Genomic DNA, 27,655 nt, shown 5'->3' with positions numbered 1-27,655 from the left:
TCTTCAAACAAGGTAAAGTCTTACGCCTGAGATAAATGCCCTCATCTGCTGTCATGATTGACAGGTGCATTTGGTCGGTTGTATGGGGGAAGGGAAGAGGCCTGGGGCCTGACTCCCCGGGCAGGGCCCCCAGGTGAAAGGCTCATTTATATAACTGCCCACAAATACCTGCTTTTTGTAGCAAAGTCTCCTCAGAGCAGTGTTTGCTGATGCTAACCATGGGCAACAAATGCTCTTCTCTGAGCCCCAATACAGTTATTCTTTAAATACGGTTCTATTTCCTTGGTCAAGCCTCTTTGGAGGTACTAAATTTAGCGCTGCCAATGAGAAGAACAGGTGGTCTGCGGCAGCACCGAAGAGCTCCGGCTCCCAGCATGCTCTCGTGAGGCAGCCAATCGGAGCGGCCGCCCCGGGACGTGGGGCTGTCAGCAGATCTGGCAAATAAAAAGGCGGAGCCCATCCCTGGCTCTTGAGCAGTCGTGCATTCCCAGCCTCGCCTCGGGTGTAGGGATTGCATAGAAAAGCAAAACTACACAGCCTCTGTGTAGTTTTGCTTTTAAGTTTAGAGGCTCACCGATTCATGTCGGAGATGGTCGGAAAAACCAGCTCCAGATAGGACGTCGTTTCGGAAGCAACCTGGGGCTTCGTCCCACCCTTTTTGGGCACTCCTGAGAAATCAGGTGAGCGTAATCTTTACTTATTAGTTTTTTTAATAGTAGAGTCCCTTCCCTTCCTTACTGATTTCTGGTTCCCAGTTAGAACTTTTTATTCCAACGTATGCGACGTGCCTATGTAGGCATGTTTGTCCGACTACTCACTGCTGTTACCGATCCCTTCTTGAACTCTGCTCATTCAGCTTTCTTTAAAAAGTTCCGTGCTTTGGCATATTAACCCCGGGCAGTGACTCCAATTGTGTGAATTCGCCTCATGTTCTTAAAAGTGTTGAAGTTGAGGTCGGAAATGGTGATAGAAATGTTTGCTTCTGTTGTAGACTTTTTTTGTCTGCCGAGAATGTTCAAGGTTATGTTACTCAGTGAAAAAGTGAGACGCACCAAGAATAGCTCTGATAAAATGCATGTGGTATCAGCTACACCCTGATGACTTTTTAAGGGAATCAACTGCTGGGGGATCAGTTGCGGGACAGTGACAGAACACTTGCCCACTGTCAGTCAACAGAAGAGAGTTTATTTTGGGAGCATGACATTTTAGATGCATACCTTCAGCCCTAATGACACAAAGGCCTTTCAAAAGCAAGTGCTCAAGCAACAAACTGACCTATCCAATAGGAATAAATGAACAATTCAGACAAGTTAATTGTGACATATTTAGAAATTTGGGGAAAAATCTGTAGATTGTTTTATAAAATACTCAGTATCTCATGTATTTTAATTCATAATCAAATGATATTATATGAGCTAAAAGTTGGTGTTAAGGGCAAGAAATAATATTTTAGAGACTTTTAATATCTAAATACCCTTTGACTTCCCATCTTCCTAGATTTAGATTACTCATAAATGCCTGTAAATGGATTGGTATATAATACATAAATAGTGCAAAAGAATACAGCAATTTTTAGAAGATGCACTAAGTTGTAAACAGGGAAAGTGAGACACAAAAAGTTATTTGCCCTACATGTAACATGCTATATGGAGTTCTAGATGAAAGATTCACAAAAACTTTTGGATATTGTTTGAATTTTCCAAATATAAATTTTGTTGTCTCAGAATCCTGGTTTCATTTTCTTTTTAAGTAAGTAAAAAGTTACAACACGGTACAGAATTATCATTGGAAAAATTACTATTCCATAAGTTTTTAGTGAACAGAGAATTTTGTGAAAAGCATGAATGAAGTAACTGACAATTGAGAATCTGCTTTTTATATCAGAATAGTGGAGTAGTTGCATTGAATCATAAGGTATATGTGCATCAGAAAATTCTTCACATCATCTCTCTGGAACTGATGGACAAAGTACTTTCTTCCACTTAGAAGGACTTAACTGCAAATTTCATATTCCTTTCTTTGATTTGGAATATTTGTATTGAGAAAGCACAAGGCTTTTAACTTCTTTTGCATTTCACAGCAGTGTTCTCTTTGTCAGATTTGGACCTTGTTCCTTACTAAGTACTGAAGTCAGTAGTTTTCTTTCAGATCTGTAATAAAAGTTGGCCTACTCATGTAAGTTTAAATTTCCCTGACTACTGACTCAAGCAGTAGCACCATTTATTGAGCAGATACAAGATGAAGAAATCTTAGAAATAGAAAGCACTGTATGCTGTCTGTAAAAGGTTTGCACAGTCAGTAAGACTTGCCAGTACTTTCCAAGTAAGGAAAGAAATTGCAAAGTTCAGATTTTTAGTTTGGGTGACTATTTTAAGTAACCACCTGGATTACTTAAAGTAATACTAGTAAGACCTGAATCTATGCCAACTTTAAAAATACAGATTGAGTGAAAAATATTGAGAGGAAGGAAATTTTAAAAAATAATTATCTCTCAACCATTGGACGGATGCACAGATTCATTCTATTCTTTCCACACATCTTTTATTGTTCTTCTCCCCTCCTACTATTCCAACTTTCAGTCTCTCCCTTGAGTGTCCCATCCTTGGTAAAACAGAATTCCCCCTTTCGACCACTAGAGGGCATTCCTTGCTCTGCTTTCCTAATTTTTTTTTCCCCTTTCTATTTGTCTTTAGACTTCCTACTGTTAGGGTCCAAATCAATTCAGAGTCCCGTGTTCAAATTGAAACCACGAAAGAGAAGGAAGACCCATCCCTCTAGGGCCCACAGATGATCTCAGGAGCAATCTGTTTGGAAAATGTGTGTCTTCGCCATCTCCAGAGTAGCTCCAGGGTGGCCCTCAGCTGGGACCTTCTAACTCCTTTCCTCTTCTGTTTCAGAGTGCCTGAAAAGATGACAACTCAAGCACCGACGTTTCAGCAGCCGTTACAAAGTGTTGTGGTACTGGAGGGTAGTACCGCAACCTTTGAGGCTCACATTAGTGGTAAGCTCACGCGTGCGCACTTGCCTGCGCCTCGCCCCCTCCCCCGTATGTGAACTTAGCCGTAGGACTTGACGCCAAGTTTAAGCCGTGCTTTCACTTCGTAAAATTGGTCCAGCTGGTTGGAAGGGCCATCATAAGGGTATACCGTTCACAGAGTACTGACAAAATCTGACAATATAATGGCTTGGAAATGTTTTATTCATATTTGTAATTCCGCGAAGCAAAATAATTAGCATTAGATTAAAATTGCTGTCAGAATCCAGCAGCCAAGTACGACCAAATTTGGTCATTCTATATTTGCGTTCAGCTGCAGAGCCAGACTGGAAGCCAGGAACCGAAGCCCAGCAGGGGCCGGCTGTGGAGCTGCTGGGCAAGGAGGCTGGGGCCCTCTCCGGCTGCCCGAGAGTGGGAAATAATACCGTGGACTGTTTTAAGAAGCAGAAAACTTTCAGTGTTGAGCTAACTTCTAATGATCTTATTGTTGTATTTTCAATCTTTATTAAGTGAGTCTAGTGAATTAAGATTTCCCAATGTTTGGAAATGACAACAAAAAATAATATATGCCACCCTGGTCTATATATTAAAGAGAAACAAACATTGACCTTAGAATTTTATTTAAAAGAAAGTTCTAATTCCCTTCTTTTTCTTCTTCATAACTCATTTTAGATGTAGTTCCAGAAAGTGCATGATTTCAAGGACTTAACTATCTTCTGGAACAAATGGGGGTAGTCTACAAACTATATTGTAAATAATCTTGAAATTATTTAATCTGGATTGTTTCTGTAGTGTCATAGCTGGTCATATAAAATGGCATGGATTAATCGAAAATCAGGTTTGCACCTCCATGGTGCACTATCCCAGCCTTTTTTTTTTTTTTTTTGGCTTCTAATAAAGATATAAAATAAGATGTCCTCTTCCTTTCTCCTTTCGTTTTCTACTTTATGTGCCACTCTTATTCCTAACTGGATAAGACCTTTACACAAATATCATATAATCATTCTTCATTGTCTGTTGTATATGCATATAGAGACCAATTCTACTCTTCTTACACATGATAGGCTCTGACTGTCTAATAATATGCTTATGTATCTTGTAACCCTCCGTAACTTTTGAACTGTGCAGAACACAATTGGCTTCAGTGGGAATTTTGCCTGTTTGTGGAGTAGTGCAATCTTGCTTCTTCATAGCTTCTTGTTCCTTCACACTATGTGCTAATAAATTATTAAGAAAACACCACTGAAAATATTTGACATTCATGAATTAGTCAAATAAATGATTCACTTGGCCGTGGTGGGAGATTTGTTAATGTAAGGACAAGAAAATAAATGTTCTCTTGGTTCTCTTCACTTCCTCCATTTTAACATAAAATAAACCCTGCTCTGAATTTGCTTCATGCCTTCTGAATGTACAGAATTTTAATAAACTTAAGTTATCAAACCACGTACATGTAGTTCTTAGCTCCACAATTTACGGTGATTGAAGAGAATTTGGCTTTTCTACTTGCAACTCCAGGATTCCATGTTGTTCTGTAAGACTAGCTTTGGCTTTGTCTCTTCTCCTGCGAGAAACCACTTCTCTCCCTGAGCTTTGGCAGTTGTACTGATTACACATTTGAAAGGCAGGAGAGTTCAAGAAGACAGTGTCCTTGCAACCATAGAGAAGGGACACAGATGGGTTTGTCCTCCTGTGTTTGCTAGGCAGCCCCCTTAGATCCTTTGCCGCTCTTGCTTTTTACTTGTTTTTAAAGAGGACAACAGTCACTTTTTATTTCAAAGTTTCCTTGGCTCTACGCTTTTATAAACCCCTTTCATGATTTTAATGAAGCCTATTAAATGGTATCAGGGAGAACCTGGGACAGGAAGGCAGGAGGTAGAAATTCTAGCCTTCTGTGTGCACAGCCGGCTGAGGGACCTTGGAAAAATTGAGCCTCTTTTGGCTTCTTTCCTTTCCTATTAAATGAAGTTATTGACCTCTACATGAACCCCCAGACCTCCCTAATTGTTTGTAAGTGGACCCTTTGGTCCTGTGGCGGTTAGGTTTTCCTTATCATTAGATGGCCTTCCACTGTGGAGAGCTTGCACCAGTGAGGACGAGGCAGGGAACATAGTGGGACAGAGTGGAGGACGTTGCAGTGCCCCATTCCAACATAAGGATGAACTGTGTTTGTGTTCCAGGTTTCCCAGTTCCTGAGGTGAGCTGGTTTAGGGATGGCCAGGCAATTTCCACTTCCACTCTACCCGGCGTGCAGATCTCCTTTAGCGATGGCCGCGCTAAACTGACGATCCCCGCCGTGACTAAAGCCAACAGTGGACGATACTCCCTGAGAGCCACCAATGGATCTGGACAAGCGACTAGTACTGCTGAGCTTCTCGTGACAGGTAGGCTGGGGGGGCCTTCCTGTCCTCTGCCCCACCCTCAGTGCCTCTCCAACCCATGGGGAAGGAGGTCCAGGAGGAGCTTCTAAAGTAGATGCAGCTAAAATCTAGAGAAGGGCCTCCTGGGGGCTGAATTGATAGAAGAGTTGTTTGCCGTGTAAAATTTAATTCTCTCAAAATACAGCACAAAAGTGGCTGAGAAAGTTTCCTCTGTACACACATTAAACACTCAAAAGTATAGTAAGGGAATATTACAAACCGTGTTTCTGAGCAAGTAGAAAGGCTTGGAGGCTTGTTTATAAGCCTACTAAGGAAACAGGTGCATCACCAAGAGTTTACATGTTAACAAGCTTCTAGACAATTCTGATACAAGTGCCCCCACAGACGACCCATTTAAGAAACACTGCTCTTATCTATAAAGTTCAGTAATTCCTTACTTACTTTCCATATCTAAAACTATTACACTATGGACATACACAGAAAAAGGCAGATGCGTGACACAGTTTCCTCAGAAGAGTTATTGTCTTCATGGCCTCTGTCATTTCCTTCCATCCTTCTCTTCCTGGTAAGACGTTAATCCACAGAATATTGCATTACTTTACACAATNTACACAGAAAAAGGCAGATGCGTGACACAGTTTCCTCAGAAGAGTTATTGTCTTCATGGCCTCTGTCATTTCCTTCCATCCTTCTCTTCCTGGTAAGACGTTAATCCACAGAATATTGCATTACTTTACACACGACAACCCGTATCTGTATAATGAGCTACTTAATGTTATATGTGGTTAGCCAATGCACTATACCACCAGCGCTGTTCAAGTGTAAGGCTGTTATCAATGCACCAGGGAACATCATGTGTGAACTTTAACATACATCCAGAAAATTCAGAAATGGAAAATGCACAGGCGTGACAGGTTGGTTATTACTCAAAACATGTCAAAATTGATCCCATTCTCTCTTCACATTTCTAAAAAATTTCTTTCAACATAATGGACCAAAAAAATCCCCCTTTTGTAGCACAACTAACATTAAATCATGTCACTATTTGGATTAACATTTAAATGCAAGTAAATATTTGGGTTATTTGAATATTGATCAATTTAGAGACAATTTAGGGTTTTTAACATTAAATTAATAGTTAGTGATTCTGTAAGTCACACGTACACTTACCAAAACAACCATCAGAATTTATTTTAATGCAATTTACTGAAATGTGCAAAATTACTTTAACAGGTTAAGAGATTCTCTTAAAACGTTATAACAATATCAAGGCTTTTTCTTACAAAAAAAAAAGTGGTGGCTTATAGCTGCTAAACAAAACAAAGCAAATAAAATAAAATATGGTGGCAGGATTACCTTCTGTCATCTTCTGGCTCCTTTCTTGCTATCCTCTGCACAAACTGGGCTCAAGGACAGTCAAGGGTGTTTGGTTCAGGGAGTCATCACCTCGTTTTGGAAACAGAGCTGTGATTGTTTAAAAATAACCTGTAGGGAGCACCCTGGCTGACGGTCCTGATTTTCCTTGCTTCCCCTTGCAGCAGAGACAGCGCCACCCAACTTTGTTCAACGACTGCAAAGCATGACTGTGAGACAAGGAAGCCAAGTACGACTCCAAGTGAGAGTGACCGGAATCCCTACACCTGTGGTGAAGTTCTATCGGGATGGAGCGGAAATCCAGAGCTCCCTTGATTTTCAAATTTCACAAGAAGGCGACCTCTACAGCTTACTGATTGCGGAAGCATACCCCGAAGACTCCGGGACCTATTCAGTAAATGCCACCAATAGTGTTGGAAGAGCTACTTCGACTGCCGAATTGCTGGTTCAAGGTACGTGCTGGAGGTGGAGAAACTGGGAAAAGGGGAGAGTACTTACTGATGGAGGACGAATGGGGCCAGAGGTCCTGCCACCTCCCCACAGAGGCCTCAGGGATGCTGCGAGCTGAAACCAAAACTGGCTTTTCAACACCCAGGAAAAGCCTCTGAGATTCCATGCAGGAGCTCAGAATCATTGAAGGACTCTGTGCTTATTAAGCCCATCAGAAACTGGAAAGTATTTCAATTAGGTCATCAAGTTTTCAAATTCTTGACCAATAATGGATTTTTTTAATGGTTCTAAGTAAATTCTTATCTAATAATGAATATATTTTATTTTAAAATCTAATTTATATTAATACAAAATCACAAACTTTCTGCATTTTCCTCCATTGAGACAACTAGAAAATGTTACTGACTTTGCAGTCAGAATTAACATCATCTCTTTAAAATGGGTCACCATGCCTCCTCCTAAGTGTCTTCCCCTGCCCACAGGCGAAGAAGTAGTACCCGCTAAAAAGACAAAGACAATTGTTTCGACTGCTCAGATTTCAGAAACAAGACAAACCCGAATTGAAAAGGTATGTTTCTGTACTGTTGGTCTTCAAACCTTTTAGATTGTTGCTTTGCCAACTTTTCCCCCTCAACGTGGGCTTTGTTTTCATCTTTTACAGAAGATTGAAGCCCACTTTGATGCCAGATCAATTGCAACAGTTGAGATGGTCATAGATGGTGCCGCTGGGCAACAGCTGCCACATAAAACACCTCCCAGGATACCTCCGAAGCCAAAGTCAAGGTCTCCCACGCCACCGTCCATTGCTGCCAAAGCACAGTTGGCTCGCCAGCAGTCCCCGTCGCCGATAAGACACTCCCCTTCCCCGGTCAGACATGTGCGGGCGCCAACCCCGTCTCCTGTCAGGTAAAGCCTTTTAAAGGAGAGCAAGTCATTGTGCATTTTTGAATTAGGTTTCATCCAGTGAGATGAGAAATAGAAGGAAGTAATAAAAAAATGTAGCATGTGATAAAGGAGATAAGCTGAAAGGTCCTGAATATGATTTTCACAAATCCTCACTGTCCACAGGTAAGTTGGAGGACTTTATTAACTCTACTTCTGAATTCCTGTTTGTATTCCATTTAACAAATATCTGCTTTAGGAGCCAAGAGAAAGCAGTGAAATGAAAAGAACACAGAATTTAGGTTTGAAAGCCCTGTTGAACACAGGATCATTTGGTAACAGTGTGACTTAGGGAAATAATTGTAACAATAAAATAGTCGCTACTGTATATTGGCCACTTTGTCCATATCAGACATTTGATTGGCATTCTATGTATATTATCTCCTTAAATATTCACAGCAACTTCTAGGAATTATTACTAATTTTATTGATAGGTGAGTGGAGCTAAAGAGGTCAAAGAATTTGCTTAGGGTCTTAGTCATACCATTTGTACACTAGAGAAAGTCACAATAAGAATGACCTCAAGGTGTGTTGTGAGGATTCAGCGAGATAATTAGTTGAAGGTACTTTGTATATGGAGCATAAGAACATTTGTATAATTATTGTCTGATANTGTGAGGATTCAGCGAGATAATTAGTTGAAGGTACTTTGTATATGGAGCATAAGAACATTTGTATAATTATTTTCTGATAAGAAAAACCTTTTAAATATTTTGCATGTGCTTACGTCATTTNTAATTATTGTCTGATAAGAAAAACCTTTTAAATATTTTGCATGTGCTTACGTCATTTTCCGTAGGAAATAAGATGGGTTTCTATGCTTAGTTAATATGGAGGTATTTTAGAAAGTGAACATGTATCATCAAGGCTCAGAAATTCTATAATCAAGTGTAAATTATCCATAGCAAATTTAAAACTTTGCAACTTGGCTTAACCTGCTGAGGTTTTTAATATGATGAACTGAAAACCTGTCCAAATTTTGGAGAAAACAAGAAAAGTGTTTCTTGATCAATTTATACGATTGTTTTTAGCGTAGAGAGAGTTCCCCTGCCAAGAAAAATTTTGCAAGGAGAATAATAAGGAGATAGTTGACCTAAAAATATTCAAACTTACTTGTTACTAAAATCAAAACACTGTAGTACTGGTAAATGAATAGAAAATACATTAGAAAAGCAGAACAGAGCATCTAGAAACAAATTGAAGTGTCCAGTAGATTCCATTTTTAATCAAAGTGACCTTTCAGTTCAGTGGGTGAAAGGATATTTTACTCAATAAAGAATGCTGGCCTGATTATCCTTTTGGAAGAAAACAAATATAAACCTCTACCCCACACCATTTACAAAATGAGAATATTTGGAAAAACTTTTGTGAAGGAGAGCTTTTAAAAATCAATTTGGAGTTTCAACTACATTAAAATAAAAGTGTATGTATGGCAAAAATAAGGTCATTGCCAAACCAAACAGTGCATTTGTGAAAATATTTTAAAAGTGTCTCTTCTTCAAGATATTTCATTGTTTCTGCCTTGAATGTATTATATTAAATATACAATGGGTACAACATGGATGGTAGAAGCCCCAAAACCTTGCATAATGTACACAACTGTTTACATTGATGCTCAGTAAGACCCCCAAAGAAGCGAAATGCAAACAGTAGGTCTAGGGGGGGAAATGTTTGCGACACTCGTGACAAAGAACGGAGTAGCAAGTATATTAAAAATCTTCTACAAATTAATTTTTTAAAGAAAAAATAAGCACCACAAATGGAAAAAAATGAACAGAAACAAGGATTTCACCCAAGAGGCAATGTAAATGTCTGACGAATATATGAAAAATGCTAGATATTTTCCAATTTTTATTATATTGGCCACTCTGAAAATTTAAAGGTACTGGCAAACACTAATATGAAAGAAGACTTGAACCAAAAGCTCAGTTTTAAAAACATGTCTAGCTATCAAATAGAGTGTTCTGTCCCAGGCGAGCTCCAAGTTTGCACACCATGAAATCACAAGACAGGCCAAATGTGATTTCTGGGGGAGATAACAGCCTCATGGTGTTTTTAATCCAAGCCTAGGGGTCATTCAAAATTACAGGGCTTCGCTGATTCCATGGAGCGCTTTGACTGTCTTAGCAGCTCTGGCAGTTCATTAACAACACTCCCCATTACTTAGTCCCTGAAATTTGCTTTAAAATCAGAAATAAAAATAGCAATTTATCGAGAAAATAATGGCTATCTAAGATAGACTACTTCCTAAAATGTCTAATGGTTTAATCTTGATTTTTGTCGTAGAGTAAGGCAAACGTGTTTTGTTGAATAAGGTACACGTATCTAGCTGTGACCAGGTGATTATGTTTTATTGTAAGAGCAAAAATAAGCACTTTCCTATAATGACTCAAATTACATTGATTTTTCACAGCTATGGGCTTACCTGCAGCCTGCTGCTAATCACTTGTGTCATGCTAATCATGTCTTTAACTTTCTGAAATAAACCCACTTTCTGATGAACAGCAACAGTGAGGCACAAGTTGAAACTTGGAAGTGCACGTCCCTTTGCTTTTCTTCAAGAGGTGTAGACCCTGCATTTAGAATAGTGTTTGATGTCTTTGTTATATTTCTAAGGCAGTCACTTTTAAAATAGAGACATGTTCCCCTAGATTTTCCTTTCCTTGATTACGACTTCATGTATAAAATGTAAATGGATTTTTCACCAAAAAACCCTTCTTTAAGACAAGGACTAAAGAGTTCTTCGTGAAGCTGGTTAATAATTTAGTGTACTATTAAGTTACTCTGTCATTTAGAGCACATATCAGCAGTGCCTCGAACCTTAATTAGAACAATCGTTTCATTTATGATCAGTGTAAGTTAATGCCAGAGTATATTTATAAATATTTTCCTATAAATTGTCGTTATAGTTAGTGATGAGGCAATACTGCCATCTAGAGGGAGAAGTTGATTAAAAACTGATTAAAAATTAAACTGAAAATTGTTATCTTAAAATAGTTGGCCAACCCCTAGAATTATTGGTGTAGATCAGGGACTGTCTTTTTTGGCCATAAATGTCAGGAGTTAGCACCTAGATTCTTCAAATGATGCTATTGCACTTGGGATATACACGAAAAGCGATGAAAACTATTTTAGAAGAAGCACTTTATCAATTTAATAGAAAAACTGTGGAGTCCTTGGATTTCAAAATAGCCAGTTACCATAGTAACCATATGGATATTAAAAGGAGTCCAGAGTACAACACAATGAGAGTGAGGGTAAACACAGAGAAAATTGAAAAGAGCAGTTCACGACACTTTGACCATTGCAGAGCCCATACCCAAAAACGCTCTGCAAGAAGTGTCCCAAGAAAGCTTCCTCCTAGCCTGGAGGTTCGCAAGGCACACAGGCATGGTGAAAGCTGCGAGAGGTCTACAGGAAAAGAAAAGAGGCGAGACTTCTTTAGCCCAGAATTGCACAAGCAATTTGATTACAGAAACCTTTCTTTGTTCCACACCCGTCTGACATACCCTCCCCCATTGGAAGAACAGAGAAATATATAGTTCTGATTACCCTATTGGCCATGTCCTTTCTTTGGCTGCATTTGAAGACCTTCTGCTGTCTTGACTTTTTTAAATGGTGAGGAGGTGGGGCAAGGCACAACATTCTTTAGCTTAGAATTCAGATAAGACTAAGGTTTACCAAGATACAAAACAAGTTACTTTCAATCAAGTACATTATTTGCCTCCAAAGAGGTTATTGGGGCACACATTTTGAAACTCTGCCTTAAGCACTTCCAGATTTTCCTTCCATTATTCAAATCCGATGACCAGGAGAGGAGTTGTGGGTCTTGCCATTCCTGACCTCTGCCTTCTGGTTTTCAGATCCGTGTCTCCAGCGGGAAGGATCTCCACATCCCCCATCAGATCCATTAAGTCTCCACTACTCACCCGGAAGACCCCGACACCCGGCATGGCCCCAGGCCCCGAAGTGCCTCCCCCTTGGAGGCAGGAGGGCTACGTGGCCTCCTCTGAGGCTGAGATGAGAGAAACCACGGTGACGAGCGCCACCCAGATCAGGACCGAGGAGAGATGGGAAGGGAGATACGGGATCCAGGAGCAAGTGACCATCAGCGGAGGAGCGGGCGCTGCCACCAGTGTGTCGGCCAGCGCTGCCTTCGCGGCGGGAGCCGTGGCTGCTGGCGCTGCAGAGGTAAGCCCGGGCCGTCCTGCTGCCGTTGTCTTCCTTTCACGGCCGGGCTGGTGTCTCCAACCAGAACCCTGCCATGAAACTCCGTCTGTGTGGCTTGGAGGGGACATGCATATGAACATACGAACATTAACAGAAATGGAAGGTCAGATTTAGCTCATGCTTTGGAAAATCATTTTTAATTGGGATAAAGGTTCTATTCTGTGAGGTTTTCAGAAAATCCAGGTTTTAACGATACATGCCCCCTCTCTCTTGGCAATGACACACGCTTATCCCACATAATGTTTTCCTTGGGGCAGCTCATTTCCCTTGCACTTTTGTATTTTCTGCTGAGCATGTCATCTTAAAAATGGACTCGGTCATTTCCAATCCAGGCGAGACAAGAAACTGACAAAAGTGCAGCTGTTGCGACTGTCGTTGCTGCTGTTGATATGGCCAGAGTGAGAGAACCAGTCATCAGCGCTGTAGAGCAGACTGCTCAGAGGACAACCACGACTGCCATGCACGTCCAACCTGCTGAAGAACAGGTAGGCCCGCGGCCGGCTGCAGCAAGCTGGGCAAGCAGCGATCCCCTGGCAAACCGGTGCTCCAAGCATGGCGAGGACAGCACTGAGCCCAGTGTGGCCCAGATGTCTAGGGCTCTCCGAGCCAAAGACGGCCTGAGAGTCCAAGGGTGTTCAAGATATAAGTGCCTAAAGTTCCTGGTCCGTGTCAGGCGGGTAGACAGACAAGAGTGAACTATCAGAAAGTTGGTATAGGAGGTCAGAGAAGGAATTTGAGTATCAACATGGCCCTGGGTCGAGACGGGCAAAGGGTGGCCAGGAAACCAGCTGAACAGGAGGAGTGCGTGTGCATTCATTGCCGTGGTTCCAGATCAGTCAGTCCAGAGCTCAGCTGCTCCAAGAGCTTTGGGGGGCAAGGGTGGGGGAGAACCATTATTGCAGGGCAGACATTACCTTTCTCCAAGCTTCCCCAGAAGACCTTTGCTTTTACTTTCCTCAAAACAAATGTGACACTGGATTCATGGCTGAAAAGTGTTATAAATCCAGGATGATTTCCCACCTCATATTTGAATAGATTTCTTTTATAGTTTATAATTACTCCAGCTTTCCTCCTTATCCTCTCTTGTGTGACATTTCTGTCTGTATCCAGATTTATTATTGGAACATTTATATAAGGTGCATGAAACTATTTCCTTCTTTTCCCCTCTAAAATTCAGATTAAAAAAGAGGCAGAGAAGAAGACGGCTGTTACTAAGGTAGTAATGGCCGCTGATAAAGCCAAGGAACAAGAATTAAAATCAAGAACCAGAGAAGTAATTACAACGAAACAAGAGCAGGTGCACGTAACTCATGAACAGGTGAATAAAATGGGTTTTGATGTGACATTATTGTTGGTGTTCCCTGTGTCAACACACATAATAATGTTTACCTTGAAGGGTTTTGTTTCTTGGGCAACATAGTTGTTATCACACTAATAAAGTCCCCTTGTATCTGTGTATTCCTGGGCACCAAGTACCAAGGTCCCTTAGAGTCCCCAGATGCTTTGCTTGTGTAGACAAAAGAGACTTCTTTGAACACAAACAAGGGGTTTCATCTCTGTTGTTCTAGAGGCGCACGAATTAAACATGTGACTGTGAGTGAGGTCAAACCAGGAAGAGTAGATGTTGAAGTAGGAACAGAGAAGGACACTGAGCACACATTGCTTTGAAAAATAGCTTGCCAACTGCTTCCTGAGCCCGTAGGAGAACCTCGGAATATGGATTTGAAGCGGAATGGACATCATGGGTTTTGTAGGTCCAATGACCAAAAAAAAAAAAAAAAAGTGAAAAGGACAGTCATATTGGAGGCATTCAGGGACAAATTCGATTAAGGCCAATTGGTAGGACTTTTGGCCAGTGGAGCCAGTTATCAGCTGAGTGGTTTGAGAAGATGAACTTTCAAGTCTTTTTAAACCCTGAGATCCGGAATGTCAGGAATGGTGTCTGAGAGTGGCAAAGAGGAAAGAGGCAAATGGGGAAAACTACTCCCCCCTCCCCCTCCACACACCTTAGGCATCCAGATCCAAACAGCCTCCTTCAGAAGGTTAAGGATTTGGGAAGTTTTTGGCTGGGATGTGTATAAAACTTTTCTCCCCATAATGTCTCAATTTTAGAAAAGTAAGTCTGGTCATTCTAAGCCATCATAATTAGGAAAATTTCCAAAGCAAAAATATCATATAAATGTAGATTGTAAATTGCCCATACTTGATTTCTCATATATTAATCTAAAGGGTCAGACAAATTACTTCTAAGGCCTCTATTCTAACATCCAATTCTTTTAAGATCACTTTTAGATGACAGAAGTGGCATAGAATGGTATTGCCCATCTATCCGTTTATGAAAATTGGAAGTCTTTTCAAAGAAGATGGCAGTTGTCCAATTCAATTAAATGGTATTGAATCCACCTTTTTTTCCCTGAGCAGCATAAATTATGGTTTAGGCAGAGAACGAGCATGGTCCTACGAAGGGAAATGAGATGATGTATTTAGTGATATCTCCAGAAAAAGGGGATTTTACTTCTTTCTTCAAATTCTTACTTTGTTATATTTAATAAACATTATGTCACTTCCATTAGAGATCAGGAGACAATAAGAGTTTGTTATTTTGATTTCAGATAAGAAAAGAAACTGAAAAAGCATTTGTACCAAAAGTAATAATTTCCGCAACTAAAGCCAAAGAGCAAGAAACTAGAGTTACTGGACAAATTACTACAAAACAGGAACAAAAACAAGTAACTCAAGAAACAGTAAGTCTGATTTTGTAAATATATTGTAGTTCGTGGACACATGACATATTCTAGCCAGCTGCGTGTACCGTATTACCAAAACCTCCAAATGGAGGAGTCTTTTGTATCTATTTTCTTTTCGTTGTTTCTGTTTTGTTGTTTTTCTGAAACTCTTTCATGATGCATATTCTGTTTCCGTTGCACAATTTTTCGTTCAATTGATCAGTTTTGGGTAGATTGTCTATGAGAACAGTTTGGGAGCACGTCTATGATATTTCTAGAGTGTATTTAAATGGAAGACAGCTATCACTCCAATTAAGTTACCCCCAGTACAGTTTGACATGCACACACACACACCTACCAGCCATGAACCCTCTGAGTAAGTATCAAGGGAAAGTGAGGAAATGCTGGACATCAGAGAGCACCGGTCCTTCTTCAAGAAAATGCCCTAATTCTTGATTGAAAAACAGGGACCTAGAACGTTTGCTGCTTTTGTGCTGCAGAGTCACTTGCGAACAACCTCACTGCTGCCAAAACCCACTTCTCTTCCATGTGTGACATCAAGCCTTAAGGTGTCAGGAAAGAAGCATTTATTTTTAACTCTTTCCTGTTCAGGAGGTTGCCTGCACTCACCTTTCTTGATCCCCTGTTCTTTGCTGATCCCAGAGCTACTTTTTAAAAAGGTCTAGCTGAGAACACTCTATGCTCTTTGAAGGCTGGCCACAGGCTGTTGAATGAATTTGCCTGTCCTTAGAGTGAGGGAGAGACTGAATGCCCATGTACTCTACTTGGCATGATCAAGGGTACAGAGATCCCTGTTGCTATTGCAATTCTAGTTACTGGCAAGTTCAGCCTGACTGTAGTTTTCTAGCCATTCGCCAGTGGCCGCTCACTGGGTCTTCACATGTCAACAGTCTCAAAGATGAGACCTTTTCCATTTCTAGGACAATTTACAAAGGAGCAGGTGGGCAGGAAAACAAAAATCTGGGTCTTAAATGTTAAGTGTCGGCCCTTAAAATGGAGATGTGATGCTTCCTCCCTTACCACTAAACATTTTGTATTCTTCTGAATGTTGCAAGTGTATCTTGCCATTTCTTTTGAATCTCAAACCTTTATTTTACTCTGAAAATCAGATAAGACAGACAGCTATGACAGCTGCTGCGTCCATGGTGGTAGCTGCCACCGCAGAGACCACAAAGCTAGAAACAATCCTGGGAGCTCAAGAAGAAATTGCCACACACCATGATCAAATGCACATAACTCAGGAAAAGGTGATAACTTCCTGCCGGTGTGCAATTCACTCTTCATGTCATTTGCAAGCTGCCTACATTCATGGGTCTTTCTCATCACTTGTGTTCACCTCCTCTCTTTATAACTCGGATAAAAACCTCTCTCAGAACCTCTCACAAACCCTTTGCCACCTCTCCAGCTTTCACCGCCACTTTTCATTCCTAACTTTCAAACTTTCTTTGGATTGTTACTAACATGATATTATAATTCACTTTAATATCTTCCAGTTTTCAAGTCAATTGATAAAATGCAAAAGTATGTGTTGATTATGGTTGTATTGGAATTTCCCATGGATTACAATAAGAAGAATGGGAGAAAGAGAAATGCATCCTTTATTCTTTTATTGCTGATCACATTTTTTTTTCTTTTAGACTGCACTAATTTTGATACTTTAGCAATGAACTAGTATAGCAACTCTTACGATATGTTTAAGGGTGATTAAAGTGTCCGTGAACAGGAAGAAATTTGCTTCCTTTCTCAGTGTTGAATTAGTTTCTTTTATTAGAGGCTGTATGAAATTTAATGACCGTTTTCTCACCTTTCTTTTTATCATATGACCAGATAACAAAAGAAACTAGGAAAACAGTGGTACCTAAAGTCATAGTTGCCACACCCAAAGTCAAAGAACAAGATTTAGTATCAAGAACTAGAGAAGGCATCACTACCAAAAGAGAACAAGTTCAAATAACTCAGGAAAAGGTGAATACACATATTTGAGATGGGAAAAGTTCATCTTTAAACTAATTTCTAGTAAACCATTAACTATGATGTGCTATGAATTATTAGTCTGTATTTTCCTTTTTGAAGCAAAATGGTGAATGTGTGACTGCTTACCATTAATTTTATCTGCACATTTGATTTTCATCCATCTGTAACACGTGTTTTTCATTTTATCCCACCATTGCTCTTTGCATGAAGATGAGCATTTTTAGTCTGATTTTTTTTTAAGCAATATATGGAATCACCTGGAGAATTTTTTTTTTTTAGTTAACATTTCTAAGTTTTGTGATGCCCAGTCAGTATATGTAAACATTGTCAAATAACTCCTTTTGTGTAGTTAACCCTGAATAACTCCGTCCTGCAGCCCCACTAGGAGGGGGAAGGGTCATACCATGTGTGTCTAAAGCCCCGTGCAATTTCAACTTTGATTTTGCTGTAACAATCAGATGAAAAAGGAAGCTGAGAAAACTGCCTTGTCTACAATAGCAGTTGCAACTGCCCAAGTAGCCCAAGAACAAGAAACAATACTGAGAACTAGAGAAGGAATGGCTACTAGACAAGAACAAATCCAAGTTACTCACGGAAAGGTGATGCTCGTTATTCCACGGGTGTGGTCCCCTCTTTGATAATACATTAATCCCAATCTCAGACTTTCTTATGTATGAGACACTATTAACCTAGTTTATTTTTTAGATGATTAAAGGATTGGAAACTAAAAAAAAAAATTGTTATTGTTAATATTACTGCATATGCCTTTCCCCACTGATCTCTTCACTATTATTTTCTGTTTTTTATTATTAACATCTAGAAGTTCTCTGGAAGTTGATGATTGAAATTGCATGCAGGCTGATTTTAAGATACTCCATGCACATTAAAGAAAAAAGGAGAAGTAAATGATGAATCTTACTGTTGTGAAGATGTATGTTTTGAGGGGTCATAAATCAGTGTCTTACATTGTAAAGTATGGACTCACTTCAGGAAATTATCCATAATTTTTTTCAAGTGAAAGTTTATCTTTCGTTCTTTCTGTAAATACCAGATGAGACCGTTACAGTGCCTGCCATACTAACTCCTGCTAGAGCTAAACAAGACGCGGTATTAAAATCTAGGAAGGAATCCCCCAACCAAAATACACACAAGCCAGAAAAAGTGGATTTGTAGCATCTATTTGTAGTTATGAAATCTCCACGAATTAACCAACTTACTGTGACTCTGTCATTTACCCAAAATAAGCTATTCACCTACTTTTATTCCTTACTGTCAATATAATATTTGGAAATTAGCAACTAAATTTCTTTAATGTCATGGCTGAGCCCTGTCTGTATTTCTCTCAGTGTTGTTTTCTCTCTCTACATCTTTGGGTTATTTTCCCTAAAGCATGATTTAAGACCAACTTTCTAAACCTCTACCCAAGTCTGCTATTGAATGGCCCATCAGCCTTTCAGAAATATCACTGGTGACAGAAATGCCAATATGTAACATACTTCATCCGTGCTTATGTTTAAAGTGTTGTTGTTTGTTCTGGATCACATCAATTTGACTGTCTCATTTTTGTTGTTAACAATTAGCTAAGAATGGAAGCTGAGAAAATATCTGTACCCAGAGTAGTAGTTACCACTGCAAAATCTGGACCAGCCACACTGCCAAGGACTAGAGAAGGATTTGCTGTTAAGCAAGAACAGATCCATCTTTTCCGTGAGGAGAGGAAAACTGAGGCTGTGGAGGTGAAAAGCACCGCCTCATCCCGTTTCATCATCACACCCATAACTCTTCATTCGAGTCGTTGTGCTCTAGTGTTCCACGTAATTGCTAAAGCGGTCACCGAGTGTTAGAGAATATTAGACCCCGTCCAGCTCCTCCCATGCAACAGTTAGCGTTTCTCGTTGCAAAAAGCCAGATTAAATAACACTTTTCTTTGCATCTCCTAATTCTCAGCATTTAACTGGTCTGAATTGGGGTCACCTTCTCCAATTCTTCTTCCTGTTGATTTAGGCTCCAAAACTATGAGAGATGCAAGTCCACTGTGGTTGTCCGCCAAACAGCATATGTCTATGAACTTGATATGTGATAACTCAGGGAAAAAATACATAGATATTTCTCCAATTTGAAATATCCTGCCCATAATTAAGATTCTTTTTTTTTGCCTAAGTTTTAAATGAAGAAAAAGATTTGTATATGTGTACATTTCAGTTGGCAAATAATTTCTTTGAGCCTAAGTTTTCTTGTTAAAATAAATAAAACTAAAACTCGACCTGATTACCTCACAGGCTGGTTGAAAGATTCAAATGAGATATGATGTAGTGTAATCACTCTACAAGCAAAGTAATATATGTTAAGTATACACACACACACACATATACATATATATATATTTTTAAATATATGTAGAGAAAGAGAATGGTATATCAGCCTTTACATATATATTAAAACTGTATCTATACTTAATACGTATTACTTTACTTGTAGAATGATTGCATTTACATCATATCTCATTTGAATCTTTGGTCTACATTAAATATATACGATATATGTTAAATATATATATATTTGTGTTATCTGTCAAAGAGAGATAACATTTTAAAATACCTGTAAAATTCAAATAAACTAATGGCCTATATGTTTTAAAAAAGAAAAACAGATGAGCAAACTCAACTCACCTAAGCCTCAGGTATATTTTACAGTTTTTCCTATGATGCAATGGTAAAGTGAAATCGGCATTTGCAATCCTTCAAGGAAGATTAGATTGTTTGTGGCTTACTGGAAGGAAGCACTGAATGAAGTCCATGATCACTAAAGTTCCAATTTCATCTCAGAAAAAAACCTCATTTATATCTTAAATGATTCCGAGAACAATTTTAACAGATATATAGGTAGCCTCCTTGAAAGACATTTCAGATGTGATCTAGATTCCATTCACAGCAGCGGAAAAGAAAACTGGACATTAATAAAACATTCCAGCATTACTTTTAAAGAGCACTGACGGACACGGTGATGTGATTTTTAGGATATGCTATTTCCAAGTATTGCATAGACTCGTAATTTGTAAGGCACCTCAGCTATTTTGCCTTCTTTAAAAGAGAAACACCTTTGCAGACTGTGTTTTCATTTATGTTAATCAGATTCATGGAAATGAGAAAACAACATTTCTGGTTTTTTCTTCGCTGTACCTTCAGTAATAACGAAAGTAAATTGAACTTCACTGCGAAAGGTTGTTCTCTTGAATTCAAATATGATTAACAGTTTCATTTTAATCAGAACCTCTTCGTGTTTTTTAAGAAAGATATTTTCTAATAGATTAAAAATTCTTATCCCTAGGGAATCATAAGAAAATTAATATGCTCAGTGTTGTTTCATGAGCTTTCACATTATCTCAGATTTGCATGCAACTGTATGACTCTGTAGCAGCTGATTTTTCTGGATGGGTCCAGGAGGGCTTTTAGGGCATTTTTTCATCATTGCCATCACTGCAGCAACACTATACTAAATGATTGACAGGATAATAAAAATAATTAATGAAGATAACCAGCCCCAGAGTTCTGATTTCCCAAGTGCTGATTAACTGCCTCTGCCAGAATCCTAGGAAAACTTGAAATCTCCTTCCTATTTTATATATGTACTGTGTTGTCCCATGTGGCGTGCGTGTGTGTGATTTAATGTCTGGTCTAATTAAGCAGGTATATATAGAGTGTATCTAACTAGCTATCCATTACATTATAATCATCAATGAAATATTAATTTCCTAAATGCCACATTCCTGGAGACATTAACAGAGCCATATAACCCGGGTGCCATTTCCCTACCACACCTTTAGGCATTTGTCTGTTCTCAGTGACTGCCCTTGGAGGAGCTGTCCTGGTTTGAGTTTGATGTTACTGTGTATTAATTCTGGGAACCTTGTCTCCAGGTGGACGTTGGGAAAAAGGCGGAAGCTGTAGCGACAGTCGTTGCTGCAGTAGACCAGGCCCGCATCAGAGAGCCCAGGGAGCCGAGGCATCTTGAAGAATCCTATACGCAGCAGACCACTATGGAGTATGGCTATAAGGAGCACATTTCCGCCACAAAGGTAGCTGAGCAGCCCCCGCGTCCAGCCTCGGAACCCCACGTTGTCCCTAAAGCAGTCAAGCCTAGGGTGATCCAGGCTCCTTCTGAGACTCATATCACAACTACTGATCAAATGGGAATGCATATTTCATCACAGGTGGGTGTGTACCCGCTGGATCGTCACCCTATCCACGGGAGAATGCGCTTAACCGCTGTGGTCATCTGGTGAACCGTGGCCTCACTGAGTCTCATTTCATTGCAGATCAAGAAAACTACAGATCTTACAACTGAAAGATTAGTCCATGTGGATAAACGCCCCCGCACAGCAAGCCCTCACTTTACTGTTTCAAAAATTTCTGTCCCTAAGACAGAACATGGATATGAGGTAAGAAGTTAAAGAGCGTGATAAAGAAACATCTGGCTCGAAGCATAGAAGTACCTAATGTGTGACGTACACAGGGTCTTTAGGGAGTGTGGGCCTCTCTCTGGTGATGTCTGTTTACGTTCGTGGTAGACTCCAAAGCCCCTGAAACCCGGCTTCCAAAATGTGTCCAGCACCCTAAGCGTTGAGCAGCAGAGGGGTTATCGTACACCTCGGAGAAGACACAAATCCGTATTGTGCAGTTTAGTTTTCCTTATGCTGTGAGACACTTCAGGTTGTGAATGTATATCAATAATAAAGTCAGACACTGAAAATCATACATTCAGATACTCAATATAACAAGACGCAGAGAGGTAGTATGTGTGGTAGTTGGGTTGGAACCACACAGCCTTGGATTAGTGTCTAGCTCCGTCATCAGGGCCAAGTTAGTACGTATAAAAACATAAAAACAGCACATAGCAACCCTTCGTATCAGTCACTGTTCTTATACACATCTAAGACCGGGAATTCAAATCTTGTGTACCTTCAAAGAATTATAAAGTACATTTAATACCTATATTTGGGAATAGCCCCAAATTACTATTGAAATCAAATAACCATAGACAGTGACAGAAGTAAAAGAGTGTGAAAGCCTTCAAAATATTTTTCTGAATGTCTCCATTTTCACCTCCCATCCAGAGTTGAGGCTGAAACTTTACAATGCTGTTTTAAAGTAGTTCTTAGGAATTTACCAAATATTTTAATAATTTCCTGATTTTGAATTTCCCACTGTGGTATTTTTAGGATGGTTAAGTGAGAATTCATGACTGAGCTTTAGAAGACCCTCCATCCCTTTATGAGAAGAGCATAAAATAAGGAGCTCTTGACACAATTCTTTCAGAAAGATATTTTCAAATGTATTTTACAGACTGGCAGGAATGACGATGAGCTTTCTAAGTGGCTTATCTCTAGCTGACTTTTTGTTAATCGCAAGGGTGCCAATGAGGGCCTTGAAAGACCATCTAGAACACAGACTCAGCCCCCCGCAGAATGACTGATGGTGGCTTGCCTTCTGAGCCATGACACATGTTGCTCCATTTCCGTTCAGGCATCGATAGCCGGTAGCGCTATCGCCACGTTACAGAAAGAGTTGTCAGCCACGTCTTCTGCTCAGAAGATCACCAAGTCGGTGAAGGCACCGACCGTGAAGCCTGCTGAGGCTAGAGTGAGAGCAGAACCCACCCCCTCACCCCAGTTCCCCTTCGCCGACACACCAGACACCTACAAGAGTCAGGCTGGTGTTGAAGTGAAGAAGGAGGTGAGCATCACTGGTGACACAGTTCGGGAAGAACGCTTCAAAGTCCTACACGAGCGTGAAACCAAGGTCAGTCCCTGGATTGCACGCTGTTCTTGAGCCGTTCCTATCCAGCGGGGCCAGGCGCACGACCGGTTTGTGCCACTGAAGTACTCAGCCAGGCATCCTGCCTTTCTCCTTTCCCAAGTTCAAACTTAATTCTTTTGAGTCTGGTGTGGGTCCGAGCTCCTTTTCCTCAAATTTTTATAATTTTGAATGTGCTAGGAGTTGATGAGTTTGCCCCTTATCCCATGGGCATTTTGTAACGTCCTTTATAAAATTCATAGGTGACAGAAACAGCAAGGGTGCCTGCACCTGTTGAAATCCCGGTTACTCCACCAACCTTGGTCTCGGTGAGTAATGAACTTGATGCACATCTCATCAGACAGTTTTAATATATGCAAAGATCAGTTCCTCAAAACGGCCTTAGTTCACAAATGCTAATTGTAAGACAATACACTATTTGGCAAGAAAAAGGGGAATTCTGTGTGGCAACCATCAGTCACATAGTCAACACTCTTAATGGGTTTCTGAGGTATAAGGCTTTATTGGGAGAGTGACGGAGATTTAAAGACCAATCCAGCCCTCTTCGACATCTTGCCTTAGTATCAGAGAAAAGCATACATACAAAGGTGACAAGCATAATATAGAAGGAGAAAAGCACGTCAACAGAGGAAGGAGAGAGTACTTCTGATTGGGAATAGCAGGAAAAGCTTGGTTGAAGAGGCAGTATTTGCTGCTGAGCCTTCCAGTTCTGTTAGGGTTTAAATATGTGAGACTAACAGAGGATACAGAGTTGCCCCATTATATGTAGTTAATACAGTTCTACCTTACGAATTTGGAAACACCTGACTATTTATTTATTTACTTATATAATATTCAATTTCCAAGGGAGTCTCTTTACTAATATTTCTAGAGTCTTGACTTAAAAAAAAACATTTTATGGCCATGAGAATATGCAAGTTCAAACACCTGCACTTGTCATTACTCATAGAGACGATTAATGACTATGCACACCTTATCAGTATTTCCTTTTTCTCCTCTCTTCAGGGCTTAAAAAATGTGACGGTTATAGAAGGTGAATCCGTCACGTTGGAGTGTCACATCTCTGGATACCCATCCCCAAAAGTGACATGGTACAGGGAAGACTACCAAATAGAAAGTTCCATTGATTTCCAGATAACCTTCCAGAGTGGAATTGCCCGTCTTATGATTCGCGAAGCCTTTGCGGAAGACAGCGGGCAATTTACCTGCAGTGCCGTGAACGAGGCTGGGACTGTCAGCACATCCTGCTATCTGGCCGTGCAAGGTTGGTGGCCACACTCCCACCGCCTTCCATACATGCCATCGCCCTCAGCCGACACTTTCCACAGCATGGTTTCTGCATGCCTCCTAACGGTAGCCCCTTTGGGATGGGGGTCCATTAGAGGGTCAACTGTCATGCTAAGCAGAGGTCGCTAACAAAATGGACTCAATGCCTGACTTAAATGAGAAACTTCTGTCTTCTTCTAGCATCAGAAGAGTTTGAAAAGGAAACAACCGTGACTGAGAAATTGACCACAGAAGAAAAACGGTAAAACATTCTTTTGTTTTTGTGCAGTTTTGATTTTTTTTCGATCCCTTTGGTATCGGCAAATTGCAACCGCAGAAGCTAATATGAAGGGAATTCTCTTTCCAGCTTTGTTGAGTCCAGAGATGTGGTGATGACGGATACTAGCATCACAGAGGAACAAGCAGGACCTGGAGAACCTGCCGCCCCTTTCTTTATTACAAAACCGGTGGTCCAGAAACTGGTGGAAGGTGGGAGCATTGTGTTTGAATGTCAGGTTGGCGGCAATCCAAAGCCCCACGTCTACTGGAAAAAATCTGGTGTTCCTCTTACCACGGGATACAGGTATTTTGATGGCTGACTGGTAGAGTTCTCTATGATTTGTATGATGTGTAGATGAAGCCTACAGAGAAATAGGCTTGCCCCACTCCCCTCCCCAATGTGGGCTCTTCCATTAGGGAAACTTCCGAGTGTATTTTGAGGTATTTTTACATTTTTGCACAGTCTTACTGAAAAACAAAGCTATGTGACAGAAGAGGATAAAGATATATTTTTTCTGTATTCTACTTTGATTCATGTATAGTGCTAATAAAGTAGAGAAAATGTGGATTTTTACACATTCTTCTAGAAAGCATCTAAGACAGCGTTCAGTAGAAATGCATAATAAAGTCACTAGAAGATAAAAGAATAAGGCTCATGTAATGAAGAAGAAACTTAGTTATACATGAACATCTATGCTAATAAATTTGCTGTAAATGTACAATTTAGCTTTGAATTTTCTACAACTTACAACAAACCAAAAAATGTAGTTCTTATATCTTAATAAGAAAAAATATAGTGTCCCAGAAGTTTAATATTGAAATATTTAAAGGAACTTATTATTTTGATTATTCCTTTGCTCTTCACATGAAACAAAGAGCAAAATGATGAACAAAGAGAAATACCTAAGTGTTTAAATGACCTCGTCGTTTGCCAACATAAACACTGAAGCCCTTTCTGTATGGTTGATTCTAGTAGTATTATATTCTATTATTTATTTCAAAGAATATATGAACCTTATTTAAAATGAAAATTTCAAGTTGTTTGACCCTCATTACTCATGTCCATGCATTTTCCTCAATTTTCAGCAACCTTTTATTCTGCATGGAGCTTAGTCACATGTTTAAGATCATTGAATTTTATACCACTGATCCACATGAGGGTTCGTTTCTTCACATAGGGTTATTTGTGACTGAATTTTTATGTGTTCATTTCCATAAAGATACAAAGTGAGTTACAACAAACAAACTGGGGAGTGCAGACTGGTGATTTCGATGACTTTTGCGGATGATGCTGGGGAATACACTATTGTTATTCGTAATAAGCATGGCGAGACTTCGGCATCTGCCTCCCTGCTTGAAGAAGGTAAACGCAGCTGAGTAGTTTCTGTGTGCATGATAGGAAAGGAAATGCAGGGAGGTAGCAGTGCTATGTGTTTGTCAAAAGGCCTGTTAAAATATTCCAGTTCTGTTGCTGGCTGTCTCCGTGGCTACCCTCTCTTGGCCTCAGCTATATAGGAAATGTTTTAGACCATAAGGCCTCAAATCCATACTGGTGATAAACTTCAAGTTTCTAGCACTAGTTTCTATTTGGTGCATTCATTTCTAGGCATATTTTGAAGGTGCAGCGATTCCAAATCCAGTTGCCTTCCAGATCCAGGCAGATAACATTAGTGAGTGCTATGAAGACAGTGGCACTGGAGAGGCTATGCCCTGCCTTAAGGGGACAGTAGCTCCCCACTTCCACTGTGTTGTTGCCAGGCACACACGTGCCAGGCTCAGTGTTCCTAGAGTTTCTGATATTTTGAAGAAAACCTGGAGGGGCGCCTGGGTGGCTCAGTTGGTTGAGCATCTAACTCTTGATTTCAGCTTAGGTCACAATCTCAGAGTCATCAGATTGAGTCCCGCATCAGGGTCCATGTTCATCAGGGAGTCTGCTTGAGGTTCTCTCCCTCTCCCTCTGCCCCTCCCCCTGCTCACACATGCATGCACACCCTCTCTTTCCCTCACTCTAAAATAAATAAATCTTAAAAAGGTAAACGTGGAAATAAAAATTTTCAGTATTCAAAGTAATTTGACAAAAAGTATAGTGGCATTCAGGCCAAACAAAATGTATCTGTGGGTCACATTTACTTTTGCTTAATTTCACATTACAGTGGACATCCCATGTTCTGTCTCAATTGATCTACACAACACTCCTTAGAGAAAGTTAAGATATTATCCTCATTTAGCAGATAAAACACTCAAGACCCAGGAAAATCAATGAAGTGCCAAAAGCCAGACAGTAAATTAGGAAGAGCCCTAGGGTAGATCCTGAAACCTGACCACTAATATGAAGTTCTTTCTACAGTAGAAGCAGCTACTTTGACTTGTTAATGAAAATTTGGTTTTGGAATTCAATCTAATATAGTTTGAGCACTTCGATAGTAAAATTTGGAAAATCCAGCTTTTGGTTATCAATTTTCCCTAGTGTAGGACTTGCCTGAGTGAAGTGGCATGAATACTTTCTCGTAGGAACATTAAAATTAACTTACGTTTCTAAAACAAACAAGCAAAGGGGGGAAAAAGAGAGGGAGAAAGAGACAAACCAAAAAAGAGACTCTTAATTATAGAAAATGAACTGTAATCAGAAGGGAGGGGGACGAGGGGGGGTGGGGGGGAGGATGGATGAAATAGGTGATGGGGATTAAGGAGGGCTCTTGTGATGAGCCCTGGGTGATGTATGCAAGTGTTGAATCACCCTGTACGCTTGAAACTAATATTACACTGTGTATTAGCTGACTGGAATTTAAATAAAAACTTTAAAAAATAACGTATGTTCTTAACTTCTAGCTGAGTATGAGTCATTGATGAAGTCCCAGCAAGAAATGCTTTACCAAACACAAATGACTGCATTTGTGCAAGAACCTAAAGTTGGAGAAATAGCACCTGGATTTTTATACTCTGATTATGAAAAAGAGTATGAAAAAGAACAGGCCTTAATTAGGAAAAAAATGGCCAAAGATACTGTAATGGTCAGAACTTTTGTAGAAGAACAGGTGAGTAGAACAATAATGACCAAGTAAATCATTTCATAAATTATACTTACCACCCACACTGTCCCTCTTTTTGTTTGATATTTTCATGTTCCAGGGATGGGGTCAGGGTTAGACTACGATTAGTGGGTCCCGATTCACTGCTGACAAGTTTCCTTTATCTTCCTGACAT

General features: G+C 40.0%; 1 protein-coding gene across 1 annotated transcript in view; it reads left to right on the top strand.

The window, feature by feature from the left end:
- The first annotated feature begins 484 nt into the window (after window positions 1-484).
- TTN (titin) overlaps window positions 485-27,655 on the top strand; it is a 271,544-nt gene continuing 244,373 nt past the window's right edge. The window contains 21 exon segments of the mRNA XM_034654809.1: window positions 485-680; window positions 2,898-3,001; window positions 5,176-5,379; window positions 6,915-7,202; window positions 7,683-7,768; window positions 7,862-8,106; window positions 12,006-12,333; window positions 12,705-12,857; window positions 13,550-13,690; window positions 14,985-15,116; window positions 16,947-17,084; window positions 17,552-17,692; window positions 21,010-21,303; window positions 21,409-21,531; window positions 22,616-22,891; window positions 23,149-23,214; window positions 23,912-24,170; window positions 24,374-24,434; window positions 24,540-24,755; window positions 25,672-25,814; window positions 27,281-27,486. Of these exon segments, the coding sequence (XP_034510700.1) occupies window positions 2,911-3,001; window positions 5,176-5,379; window positions 6,915-7,202; window positions 7,683-7,768; window positions 7,862-8,106; window positions 12,006-12,333; window positions 12,705-12,857; window positions 13,550-13,690; window positions 14,985-15,116; window positions 16,947-17,084; window positions 17,552-17,692; window positions 21,010-21,303; window positions 21,409-21,531; window positions 22,616-22,891; window positions 23,149-23,214; window positions 23,912-24,170; window positions 24,374-24,434; window positions 24,540-24,755; window positions 25,672-25,814; window positions 27,281-27,486 (3,591 nt within the window). The 5' untranslated portion in view covers window positions 485-680; window positions 2,898-2,910.

This window comes from Ailuropoda melanoleuca, chromosome 2 (genome assembly GCF_002007445.2).
Source record: "Ailuropoda melanoleuca isolate Jingjing chromosome 2, ASM200744v2, whole genome shotgun sequence".
NCBI classification, from domain to species: domain Eukaryota; kingdom Metazoa; phylum Chordata; class Mammalia; order Carnivora; family Ursidae; genus Ailuropoda; species Ailuropoda melanoleuca.
This window is presented reverse-complemented; position numbering and strand designations above follow the sequence as displayed.